At 38.0% G+C, this 12,718-nt stretch overlaps 1 protein-coding gene across 1 annotated transcript; it reads left to right on the top strand.

Moving 5' to 3' along the window:
• The first annotated feature begins 226 nt into the window (after positions 1-226).
• LOC146469799 (uncharacterized) lies at positions 227-12,275 on the top strand. Its single transcript, XM_085122831.1, has 6 exons — positions 227-308; positions 807-1,085; positions 9,469-9,583; positions 9,790-9,918; positions 11,893-12,021; positions 12,145-12,275. The coding sequence occupies exons 1-6, from the start codon at positions 240-242 to the stop codon at positions 12,273-12,275; spliced, it is 852 nt and encodes a 283-aa protein (XP_084978957.1). The 5' UTR covers positions 227-239.
• Positions 12,276-12,718: the final 443 nt, after the last annotated feature.

Genomic DNA, 12,718 nt, shown 5'->3' with positions numbered 1-12,718 from the left:
AAAAGGAAATTGACTATTGACCACTAGCTCTTCGTTTTGTTTTATTAGCCTTCTTTCGTTATTCCTTTTTTGTCGTTTGGTTTCCATAATAAACAACAATCAAGTAATTGATAACGGAATTTGCATCATTAGTCATCAAACATTTATTGCCACCTGTTTAGTTTTCCTGTTGTTTTAAACGCATCGAGGAAGATCTTTCTCTCAGAACGCTTCTGGTAAACAACCTCCAAAGGATAAACATGCGTCTTACGGTAACAGCCCTTTTGGTCGCTCTTGGGTTTGCCACGTTTGCTCAACAGTACGCACAGGTCAGTCCTTTTCGCCAGACTTATTTTAAAAATAGGTTTTCAAACGCTGTCAAATCACATATGACCATGCTGCATACTAGACACATACCGTCGTACGATTCTTTTTTCAGACCGCGTTCATGATGACGAGAAATGGAAAAAGCTAAAATATTTAGAGTCATCACCCTAAAGTTGTACGTGTGTAATTCGCGATTTTTAAAAATGATCTTTGAGTTATCATCATTTAAATTCGTTTACCTGTACATTTAAAGAAATGGAGGATCGAATTAATGGCAACTGGTTTAAACTATTCAATTGGAAACTCTGGTTAGTGTACAGGCTTATCTCAGCTATTAATTGTACCTAAATTCACCAGATCTTGACTCGTACCTTCTCTCAATCGACTTCATGGCCAATATGAGACTAATGGCTATTTTTGCTCATGATGTCTGAAGGACGATTGTTCGCTGAGGACCACAATAATATCTAAAATTTTTTCTTCTCGTTTTTCTTCGACAGATTCAAAGGGGTGAATATCAACATCTTCATTACGGAAACTTCAAGGCAGTCTTAAACCACAAGTTAGAAGTTTCCCATGTCTTGGACACTTCCAATGTGGAAGACTACAACGAGTGTGCCTTTGATTGCATCAGCAACACAGCATGTTTCTCCTTCAACATTGCCATTCTACCTAACATCAACACCAACCGCCATGTTTGTCATCTCCTTGCAACAGACAAGTACAATCATTCCCAAAGTTTTGTGTCAAGCCACAATTTCCATCACTACACCGTGACGGTTGGTAGATTAGATCGTAACCTTTCTTAAGAATATCCTCTAATTAGTCAAAAGTTTTACCCTTAGTATAAAAATACCTTTGGGATGTTAGCCATACTAAAATTTGTTTCCGTTAATTAATCTTCTTTTAAAATGTTCACAGAACCTGGCATGTATTCTGTGGCGTGGAACCTCCCCACACACACACACACACACACACACACACACATCCAATAAATACACCCCTTCACAACTTCGCAAATATACAAGCTTTGGCAATAAGAATTGGAGGGTAGATAGTGCGTCCAAAGATGTTTCATTTGAGGTCCGCAAATGGAAGTAATACTAGACGTCTCATAGCACGGGAATTAATTACACCATCTTGGGTCCGCAATCTTGGAAATTTACCCCAAACCTCAGAAAACCACCAACATTGATCCAAAAAGGGATCAAAATAAGACGAAAAGCAACAAATTACACAAAAAGATTAAATTTACCGCAACAATATTACATTTTGTAATTAAAAGTGCGGATCTTCTTAAATCTGAAAACCTGCTGTTTTGAATTAATTTTCATGCATGAAAACATTATTATTGATGAACCCTTAATAAGAGGCCAATGTCGGAAAATATCGAGGATCTCAAATTAGTTCTAAATATTAAAATTTTGGCCGATACCACCCAAACATCCCTGTGGGTGAACTATTTCAAGGAATGATATTAAGAAATCGCCAAGCGCTTTATATTTTGAGAATTTTCGCTAAAACTACATTTTTTTCCGGAAATGGGTGCAAATTTCAACAATTTTCATCCAAACAGTACAAGCGCGCAAAAGCTCATATTGACTTAATATTAATCATGTATTTAGCAAACATCCAAAGCCTTAAGACAGCATAAAAAAGGTTTTGCAAAATAACTACTGTAATAATATAGTTTCTGGCTTTTATTGTGTGCACCCTGTGTTGTTTTGGCAGTCAAAATAGCGCCCAACTTCAACCGCAAAAGTCGATCCTGGTGTGTCACAAATTGAAGAGAATACTATACTAAACAAAGAAACTGTTATTTTATTAATTACACCTGACATTTCAGCTCTGAAAATTAAAATGATTACGAGTAATAAAATTTTAACTTGAGCCCCCGAAGCCGCCATGCGCGACAAGAACTAGTGTCTGTCGGATTATGCCGGCATAATTTTGAGCATAATGCTATATCTAGAGCATCAGGCATAATGTTGGCATAATACTAATGTATTTTGCAGCAAAATGCTGTTGTTTCGGAAAACTGTGAAAAATGTTTGCAAATTTTGTCAGCAACTCCAGCTAGAATGTACAAAGTTCATAAGAGCGGGAATATTTTAGGAATCATGTATTAAGCAAACATCCAAAGCTTTAAGACAGCATAAAAAAGGTTTTGCAAAATAACTACTGTAATAAATAAATATAGTTTCTGGCTTTTATTGTGTGCACCCTGATTTGGCAGTCAAAATAGCGCCCAACTTCAACCGCAAAAGTCGATCCTGGTGTGTCACAAATTGAAGAGAATACTACACTAAACAAAGGAACTGTTATTTTATTAATTACACCTGACATTTCAGCTCTGAAAATTAAAATGATTACGAGTAATAAAATTTTAACTTGAGCCCCCCAAGCCGCCGTGCATAATGCTGTTGTTTCGGAAAACTGTGAAAAGTGTTTGCAAGTTTTGTCAGCAACTCCAGCTAGAATGTAAAAAGTTCATAAGAGCGGGAATATTTTAGGAACTGGATACCTTAGACTCGTACCCAGTGCATTTTGGTATAATCGAAGGCCTGGCTACCTCTTTATGCCAGGCTTCCAGGCTTGTACATGTACATCATGGCAGAATCAGATAATTTAGAAAGACTAGGAATGTTTAATAATAGGTACGGTCCTATGGGGGGTTGGGTGGAAGTGTCATTTTAGTCCAGCATAATTTGAGCATTATACCTCCAGCCGAGCATAATTTTGAGCGTAATACCCTGCTTTCACGGGTGACGCCCGAAAGCATAATACTCTATTTTATGAGCATAATCCGACAGACCCTAACAAGAACGTGGAATGCAATTAACAAGGGACAACATAATTATGCAAATCGAGGAGAAAATCTGAACCTATAAGCTTGTAAATTTTCTGCCACGTACTGCGCAATTTTTATTAGCTTCAGGGACAGTCGATTAGAAAGGTTCTGGGGTGGGAGAGAAGTACAAAACATATACATATATTTTATTTGTAGAGGTAATCACATGATTCCGAGTGCAATTTGAAATAAATAGGCACGAGTAAAATTTTAAAAGGCTAAAAAAAAATTGCACAAGCCCGCGGGGCGAATGCAATTTTTGGTCTTTTTAAATTTTACAAGTGCTTATTTATTCCAAATTGCACGAGAAAAATCATTTGTTACTTGTTAATAATATACATACAAAAATTTCAAATGAGCTTTTGTTTATTTCTTGTCCGTCAGCTAATGCTCCGCCTACATGTCTTTGATTGGTTTCAAAATTGACAAGTTTGATTGACATACATGTTCATGCGTAAGGAAAACATGCTAAAAATACCATCTCTCTAAAAAGAGCAAGTTTTCAAATCACAAAGCAAAATTTTAAGCCAATGTTAAAAGAAGTCTGAAGTCAATCATCGTCCACGGCATGTTTTCGAACTGACTGGATTTCAGGAGCCGGGGCTTTGCAAACAGTCCAGAGTGGCGTGTTTTAGTCTGGTTCTCAGTGAATCAACGTTTGTTTTCGTCCAAGCCGAACATGCGTAGTTACTAAAACAAGGAATGACCTAAAATGATCTAAAATGACCTAAAATGACCTAAAATGATCTAAAATAAATCTAAAATGATCTAAAATGACCTAAAACGATCTTAAATGATTTTATTTCTTTAATTTTATAACAAAGACTAGTGAGCAGCACAACAGAAGACTTCTTGTAGTTTATTTCCGACGCGTTTCGTCTCTACCGGAGACTTCTTCAGGGGAATTCCCGATAATTACTGTATCACAACCGCGGCTTTGATTGATGCAACGTGTCTAGTTTTTCCCCAGCAACGTGGTTTTGATTGGTGCGAAGTTCCAAGTTTCGCTCAGCAACGTGGTTTTGATTGGTACGAAGTGCCTAGTTTTTCTCCAGGAACGCGGTTTTGATTGGTACGAAGCGAAGTTCTATGTTTCGCCCAGCAACGCGGTTTTGACTGATGCCGCTTTTTTATATGGAACTGGCATAAAGTTATATTTCATTCATGCGCTACCCTTGACTTGTTAACTGCGTGTTTATTTAAGGAAATAGGCCTCATCACGGTTTTCGACGCCATTTTGACGAGTAGGCAAACAGGCTTGAAAAAACAGTGTTTGTATGGAAATCCGATGTCAAATAATTTTAATAAAACATCGCTTCTGAAAAATTCATGAATTGGAAACTTTTGGTACTAGAAAGAGGATTAAGAAAAAAATTGGAGGGACGTAGCTGTGCCAGAAAGCGTCTAGTCGTGTTTTGAATTTTTCATACATTTGTCTACATAGCGAACCAGCCGTGAACTGCTACTAAAAATAGTTCGCGGGAAAAAAATACCGAAAACCGTGATAAAGCCTATTGATGCACAGATATGCCTTTACATTGTTTACAAAACAGTTTATCAGTGTTTACACAAGTATTTAGCCTTGTCGTGTGGCTTTTAATGTGCGACCGGAAAACGAACCCGAAAACATTGGTCAGTGCCGATATTTTTGGGTCTTCCAGACCGACCAAAAAAAAAAAGATTCGCTCTAGTGCGGTTTGTTTACTCAACTTGGCTTACGAGTCTTCTTCTGTCTTTCTGGTAGTTCACAGCAGCTTCCTGGTATCAGCCTTTACTTTGGGAAGCACTCAGTTCTGTAATTCTGTAATTTTATCTTGGTTTCACTTCATTTAGATCATTTAAGAATATTTCAGATTTATTTTAGATCATTTTAGGTCATTTTAGATCATTTTAGGTCATTTTAGGTCATTTTAGGTCATTTTAGATCATTTTAGGTCATTTTAGGTCATTTTAGATCAAAGCCTTTTGCTTTTCCACAGCTCATTTAATTAGTTGTTTGTCAGACTTCGGCTGCTTGACTTTAAGCTTACCTTGTTGTCGCAGTAGCCGAGCTTTATCACCAAGAACTTGCTTTGAACTTTTTTACTCTCGGTTTCTAATTGTGGAGTATTCGTAACCTTGCCTTCTTAGGTAACGTTCAATTGAGTACAGTGCGAAGACTGCCATGCTCGTATAGTCTTTCCCGTCTTTTTTACGTACGGAAATACTCAATAATTTTGTTGCGTGCCTCCGGTTTATAGTTTTCAATATTTTGGTCAGTCGTAACCGTTTGTGCTGTCCAAGACCTCCAAACTTTTAGCCTGTTGTTGCTGCTTTGTTAAGTTTCCTTGCATTTTCCTTTAAACTTCGAATTAAAATGCTGTTACTCTCTTCGAACCTGTTCGCCATTTTGTTTCGATACAGGCGATTTGCAAATTTGCGTACCTGTCAATCATTTTAATTTCACCTTTGTGGAACTAATTTCAACTTTCTGCACTCAATTTCACATTTCTGTACTGCATTTAGGATAAATTAAGACGCTCTCCGCCAATTAGATTGCAGAAATTTTTGTATGTATGTTATTATCTTATGAAAAAAATTCCCGCACGCCGATTAGCCTTAAAAGTACTCCCGCATTGGCCTAAAAGAGCTCATGCAAGGAAAATGTTGAGGAAAAAATTCATGCTGCTCTAAAATTCTCCACCCCCCATAACTTTTGCCATGGTCCGTCCCTTACAACTGAAGTATTTGAGATTTTTGTAGGCTCAATTACCAGCAGCCGTTTAGGAAGTGAGCCCGCGCTCTGGCCCTCGAAAGTCTCTTCACGGGGAAGGACAAGATCGAAGCCGAGTGAGCGGCGAAAACCGAGGCTAAGATCTCCACTTATTTTTCTTTACTGACATAAAATGTTATTTACAGAAATGACCTACAGATTGGTAGAAGTGAAAAGGGGGGTCTCCTTCTCTATTTTAAGGGAAAGGACTTTCTAGAGTCACATTTTCAGTAGTCAATTTCTTGGCTTTGGCAACTGCAAGCATTGAGGGCTTCTTTAAGCAACTTCAGGTATTGAGCTTTACGGCGATCTGGTAAATTGGGGATGTCGATATTGAGGACTTGGCAAATCACCTGCGCGAACGAAACCCTCTAGCTCTTCATTGTGTATTCTTCTCCATGGCACAGATGTTGTATTGCCAATTGGTCAAAAATTATTGGATGCTGTAGGGTGAGAGTAGCCATCACTTCGTCTCTGGCCGCAGAAAAGTTTATTTTTTCTTCAATAGCTGCAAGGTCGACTTCATGGGTCTGTTGGCGAGTTGTCGCTTAAGGCGGGAGAAATATGAGTCGACTTTCCGCCCAGTGGACTGACCAATGATGAATTTAGCAGTGAGGTAGGCCTTCCGTTTTTCACTAAAACGATACACCTTCTTAGCTGGTCGCAACGCCCATCCCTCTGCTAAACGTTCTCTGGACCGTTTGCTTACAACACTGCTGGTTCTTGGGGTTGGCACAACGCCAACGCCCTCTTCTAAAACCTGCTGAAAGCCAAGCTTGCCAAGATTCATGAGTGTGTTTTTCCAGGGACCGTATGCATTTCTCAGAGGATAGATGTTTCGTCAATGCCGAATGTCTCCAGAAAACCCTTTTAATGATCCACTCTTTGGGCAAGTGTGTACACCATGGTTAGTCTGACTCTTCTGAATGTCACTGGAACTCTCTTTTGTTTTGGGAGACTCGTCGTCGCCAACATGCTTTTTGTCTTTATGGCCGAGAGACTTGAATTTCCCCGGAAAAAATGTAGATTCTAACCACCTGTTTTCGGATTCTGTAAGTAGGGAAATTTATAAGTGTCAAAACGATGGGTAAACGAATAAATTCAGTGCATTGTGTTTTAGCTTCAAAAGAACTTTGTGTAGTGCTATATTTTCCGTTGCTCTCGTTAGTTTTGAGTTGATCTTTCCGATTACTTCGGGGTTTTCTTAGAATTTTAAAATAGTCGAGGGTCTCAAATGCAAGCAACAACAACAACAACAAAAACTTCAAGACTGAACGTTACCTGTTATCAAGGAATCGGCCTTGATTTCTTTTCCTCTGCCAATGTCATATGCCTTCCATGCCTTTGATACCACCTTCTGTAAACTCAAAGTTGTTGAGTTTACTGGCATTTTGGATTTTCGCTGTTTCGCTGACTAGTGATGCTGTTGTAATTACATCCAGACACGCTACGCGGACGCCATCAATTCCTCCATGCGAGACAACAGCGTCTTTTAATTGAGTGACATTCGTGACATCATGGCCTTCATTGATGAAACTGCGCACGTGAGTCTTACATGGGCCCGCAAGCGATCTGCAAATCCCTTGCCGCCCTGTGGATCACTGAAATCAATGCGTCTGATTTGGACTCCTGTAGAATTCGAACTTACGGGGCACGAAACTGGCAAGGATCATTGCGGACGAATGATAGCATCCAGCGTTGTACTGCCGAAAATAGGCCTTCGTAACGTTTGGACAATCGGCTTTGACAGAGCGAAGCACATCCTGTATAATTGATATCACAGAGATACTGCCCTAACTGCACGACTGGATGACGTGAATATATCCTTGCCAGGAAATGCCACGCTTTCCGAACCAGTCAGAGTCGTAGGTAAAGGATGTAGTGATCTTCATCAGTAGGTATTGACATTGTTTCGCACATGGTGAAAATTAATTTTATTCACGAAGTACTTTTACTGCAGTGAATTGTATGTATGCCTTCGAAATTAAATTATTTCGTATACAAAGGACAACGCAATATCTCCCAAAATCATTCCAACAGATATTTAGAGATTGGAATTTTCAAAGGCGGTAGAATGATTTGTCTTGGCATGCGAGCCTCTCAAACCCGTGTAATAATTTAGCGCCTCAAATGACGATTTTAACGGATTTTTGTTAATTGCATTTTCCTTTGAAAAGAAAGGATATTTCACCGAAAAAACTATACAGTGATTTCAGTTATATCCTAGCCTATCTAACTTTAAAATATGAAAGAAATCGAATGTTCCACCCTTGCCGCGAAATGTTTGATTTTTACGGACAGCCGCTGTTAAAGCTTTAGATGTCTGGTTAATAAATGCGTAATATCAAGTCAATAGGAGCTTTTGCGCCCTTGATACTGTTTCGTTGTAAACTGTTGAAATTTACACCCATTTCCCGCTTGGCTCTGAATGCTTACTTCCTTAGTTTTCAAAGGGGCATTCCTTTTTGAACTCAAATTGATATTTTTAGGTGAAAAAAGATCAATACTTCAGCAATTACTCCCAGTAAAAGAAAAGTGTGGTAAAGACAAATTATGAATTGGTTGACAAGAACAAGTCTTCCTTCAAATATTTAATGCTTTTCCACATACTTGTTTCAAATAATAAAAAACATTATTAAATTTTATCTAGCCACATTCATAGCTTTGGAGAATAAAAACACACACACACACACACACACACACACACACACACACACACACACACACACAAAAGACCAACAACAACAACAACAACAACAACAACAACAACAACAGCAACAACATAAATATTAAACATTAAAGTAATTTGTGCAAAATTGCATGTAAGCTTAAAGTAAGACTTCCTACAGCGATACCAAAAAGTTTGTTAATCGGTGATTTCAAGACCCATGGGCCGCTTTCAAATACCATGCTAGTCAGATACACAACTCGCTGCACAAAATGTGAGATCTGTTGATATGAACACTCTGATGGCAAGGAAAGGAAGAACGCTTTTCACAAAGAATCTCAACTATAAACCTAGTCGGAACCACCCTAACACCTCATTGGTTAGACTTTACGCAATCTTGGTACGCAGCACTGATGACCTCAACATGTTATCACGTGCACATCATGTCGCAACATAAATAACATTAAGGGTTCCATAGTGTTTGCTTATAGTTAAATTTACTTTGTAATTAATTAAAGGCCTTCGCGTTAGCTAACTCACAAACAGAATAAGAGTAAAGTCTGTCCACTCATTTTATGTCCAGATTTCTTCCATAGAGCTTCTGGTGATACTACCGAAAGCTTTATGGAAAGAATCTGAGCAATCAGAAACCAACGCAAATTTAATTAGCGTTAAAATAAGCAGAATTTTACGCGGCATATAAGGTGAAACTCGATATGTTAAACTCATCCGATTAATGACGTACTTTCCCTTTATTTTTTTTAAAGCAATCATACCATTACAGAATACGGTATAATAATAAAAAGCCGGAAACGAAAAACTTCCCACAAATTAAACACGAAGGGTTTTCTGATGATAGTTCAACAAGGTTTTCATCGTTACTTTTCTCAGAGTCCCTGTGAGAGCTTTCCATGCATACATGGAGGAACATGTCGTCCACTGTACGACAAAAATGACTATATCTGTGACTGCCGAGGAGGAAGAACTGGAAAAAACTGTGACCAAGGTGAGGTTTACGCTAGTGGATATCAGCCAAAGAGCTAAGTTTTGGAAGCGCACGTGTCGCAAAAACTAAATTTATATTTGATTTTCTGAAGACTAGATAACATTAATTCCTTTCCTAATATTAAGTCTGATGAGATAAGACGCCGTAAGACTTGGTACAGTATATGAAAGGAGTACAAAGGCCTAAGCGTCATTCTTTCCACGCAGATATCAATGAATGTTCAAGTAGTGCATCCAACAACTGCCACCAGAAAGCAGACTGCCATAACAATGACGGTTCATTTCGCTGCACGTGTCAAAGTGGTTTCACTGGGGACGGCATCAGCAACTGCGACGGTATGATAATGAAGTATAATGCATTAATATTACGTTCGTAAGCGGTGAATTATTCTCAAATTATAATGAAGAATAAATTCTACAATTATTTGCAAGAGGCATAAGCTATGGTCACACTACAGACATTTGTCCGTGGGAAACGCACGGAAAACTTAAATTTTACAAAGCGACCGATTTTTTTCCGAGAGAAATTACGTCGGGAAAATTTTAGCTGATGGAGCTGTGATCCATCAAGAACAAACGGTTTGCCCTTGTGTAAGACACTCGCTTGACACAACAGAGAGGCACCAGGAATCTTTGTAGTTCTTCTTTATTCTTGACGACTATTCTACACAATACTTCATCACTCAAATCACGCCTTACTTTATAGTGTGCTGTAAACAGTTTACAACTGTAATTCAACCAAGGCCAGATGGTCCCAGCCGGAGATAAGAATTGGTTTTGCCAAAATACTCTAACAAGAAAGAACATCACAACTGTTCTAAAAAATAGATAGAAAGGGAAACCAATCAGGCTGATAAAATCCTTTTAAAGTGTTTTTCCTTGATTTCAATCTTCGTGGAGGACCAAGCCGAGGTTAAGGAAATAGCCAAACCTGTCCACAGCTCAACCATTAAAATTAACTCTAATCTTTGAAATATCCATCAAAACTTTCGAAAGGAAATAACAACTGTATTCTAAAATCAAAGTCGATAACATACCCTTACATTAGCTAAACAACACTTGACAGTTACCCCAAAGCAACAGAATGGGGATCATGAAATCGCATGCAAACAAACCAATCGGCGCTTGTCAGCAAGTATATTGCTGACAGATCTGGAATTATATCATGTGGTGAAACTATTTTTAATCCACGTGAAGTAAGGCAAAAGTGCATTTATCCACTTGCGGCTTACCATGGCGCGATGTACAGCTATTATGTATAAAGTATAATTCAGTTTTGCATCCTACATTTTACGAATATTCTATGATTTCCTTTTTTTATTCGTAATCTTTTATGATCTTTGCCTGATCAAAATATTTATTTTTGTTCCTTCGACAACCTGAATCCCGAAGAAAAGCCGCCTTAACCAATTTACCACAATAGCTATCTTTTCGCGCGACATACACCTTACGTAGCCGACGCAAACACGTCTAACACTATAACAAGTCCTAGCACATTCGCCAATTTGAATCTTTTGTAATTTTTAACCAAGTGTGACATTTTCACCTTGGAAAAGTGAAACATAGGATAAATTTACCTCAGGTGAATTCAGGAAAATTTTCCTTCGGTAGATCTATATCCCCATGGTAAAAGCTTGTAGTGTGACCACAGCTATATTTAAGAAGTAGCCTCTCCTTGATTGTCATTCCTTTTACCTAAAGGCAAATGTGTACCTAATATTCAACGTAATGTTAGACGTATTAAACGTATAATGTTAGTTTTTAATCCAGAAAAGCTACAGTATATATGAGGAGCACAAAAACTTATTAAGTAATATTAATAAGTCATATTAAACGAAATGTTAGACTGTACAATAGTTTTTAATCCAGAAAGCTACAGCATATATCAGGGGCACTCAACGACAATTTTCCCTCAGATCCTTTGAAACGTTATTTTAGGCGATCTGGAGTGGCTTTCAAGCTCTATAGGTTCATTTTAGGTTGCGCTATAATATCTTTATCGGTTCGGTCATTCTAGGGAAACTTGAGTCTTTTCGAAATTAGCCATTAAAGCATTTTTGTCCATTTCCCGAAAACCTTAGATCTTATTTCCTTTCCGAAAATCTTAGCTGACCTTTTTTCGGTACCCGAAAAAACATTTTTATCAATCCGAAAACACTAGGCCTTAAATTTCCCATATCACGAAAGTTCGTGGTGAAAATTCCCTCTAGAAAATTCTAGGGGAAGAGATAATTCACCGAAACGATACGTTGGGTGCCCCTTATATATGAGGAGCACAAAAGTTTAATAAGTGTAATTTATTTTGCGTAGATATCGATGAATGTTCAAGCAGCGCAACCAACAACTGCCACCATAAAGCAGACTGTCATAACAGTGATGGTTCATTTCGTTGCACGTGTCCAAGTGGTTTCACTGGGGACGGTATCAGTAACTGTGACGGTATGTTAATGAAGTATAATGTATTCATATTAAGTTGATAAGTTTTTAATGATTCTTTTAAGAATCAGTAAAGATTTTTTTAAAGATTTCCTGGTTTTACTAAGACGCGTCTTTCTTTGGCAGATATCGATGAATGCACTAAGGATGATCACAAATGTCACGAGGAAGCCGAGTGTGTCAACACTGTTGGATCTTACAACTGTTCTTGTAAACTGGGATTTGAAGGCGACGGGGTCGAGTGCAAACGTAAGTGACTTATATTTATAAACCGGCATAGGGAATCTAAAGAATTTCGAACTTGTACTCTTGTTTGACAAGTGAACTTCCTCTTTGTTTTAGTTTGGTAGCGTCGCGCAGAACTTACCGTTTTTGAGACAAGTTATTACGCAGGCAATTTTGGAGGGCAATTTTAGAAAGGCACGTCTGTGATTCGCTGAAAGGGCAGGTTGTTTGTGGACTGATCTCAGGATTATTTTCATGTAATTATTATTATTATTATTATTATTATTATTATTATTATTATTATTATTATTATTAAGCGATGTATAATTTAATTTTCATAATTCGAAGAATCAATCTATTTTGGTTGTCAGAATGAATGTGGTTATTGACTATTATCATCATTCTTTTGATCTGTGTGGTTGATAATCTACATGCATGTACTTATGCCGTAACAGTCAATACGTACGTGGTACAT

Source organism: Pavona decussata, unplaced genomic scaffold (assembly GCF_977016875.1).
Source record: "Pavona decussata unplaced genomic scaffold, jaPavDecu1.1 SCAFFOLD_118, whole genome shotgun sequence".
Classification (NCBI taxonomy): Eukaryota; Metazoa; Cnidaria; class Anthozoa; order Scleractinia; family Agariciidae; genus Pavona; species Pavona decussata.
Note: the sequence above shows the minus strand (reverse complement) of the source record. Positions and strands in the feature narration are given on the sequence as shown.

Bases quoted from the DNA above. Each gene is read 5' to 3' on its own strand.
- LOC146469799 (XM_085122831.1), top strand. From the start codon at position 240: ATGCGTCTTACGGTAACAGCCCTTTTGGTCGCTCTTGGGTTTGCCACG. The intron at 309-806 runs GTCAGTCCTTTT...TTTCTTCGACAG, and splicing joins TTGCTCAACAGTACGCACAG to ATTCAAAGGGGTGAATATCA. The intron at 9,584-9,789 runs GTGAGGTTTACG...CTTTCCACGCAG, and splicing joins TGGAAAAAACTGTGACCAAG to ATATCAATGAATGTTCAAGT.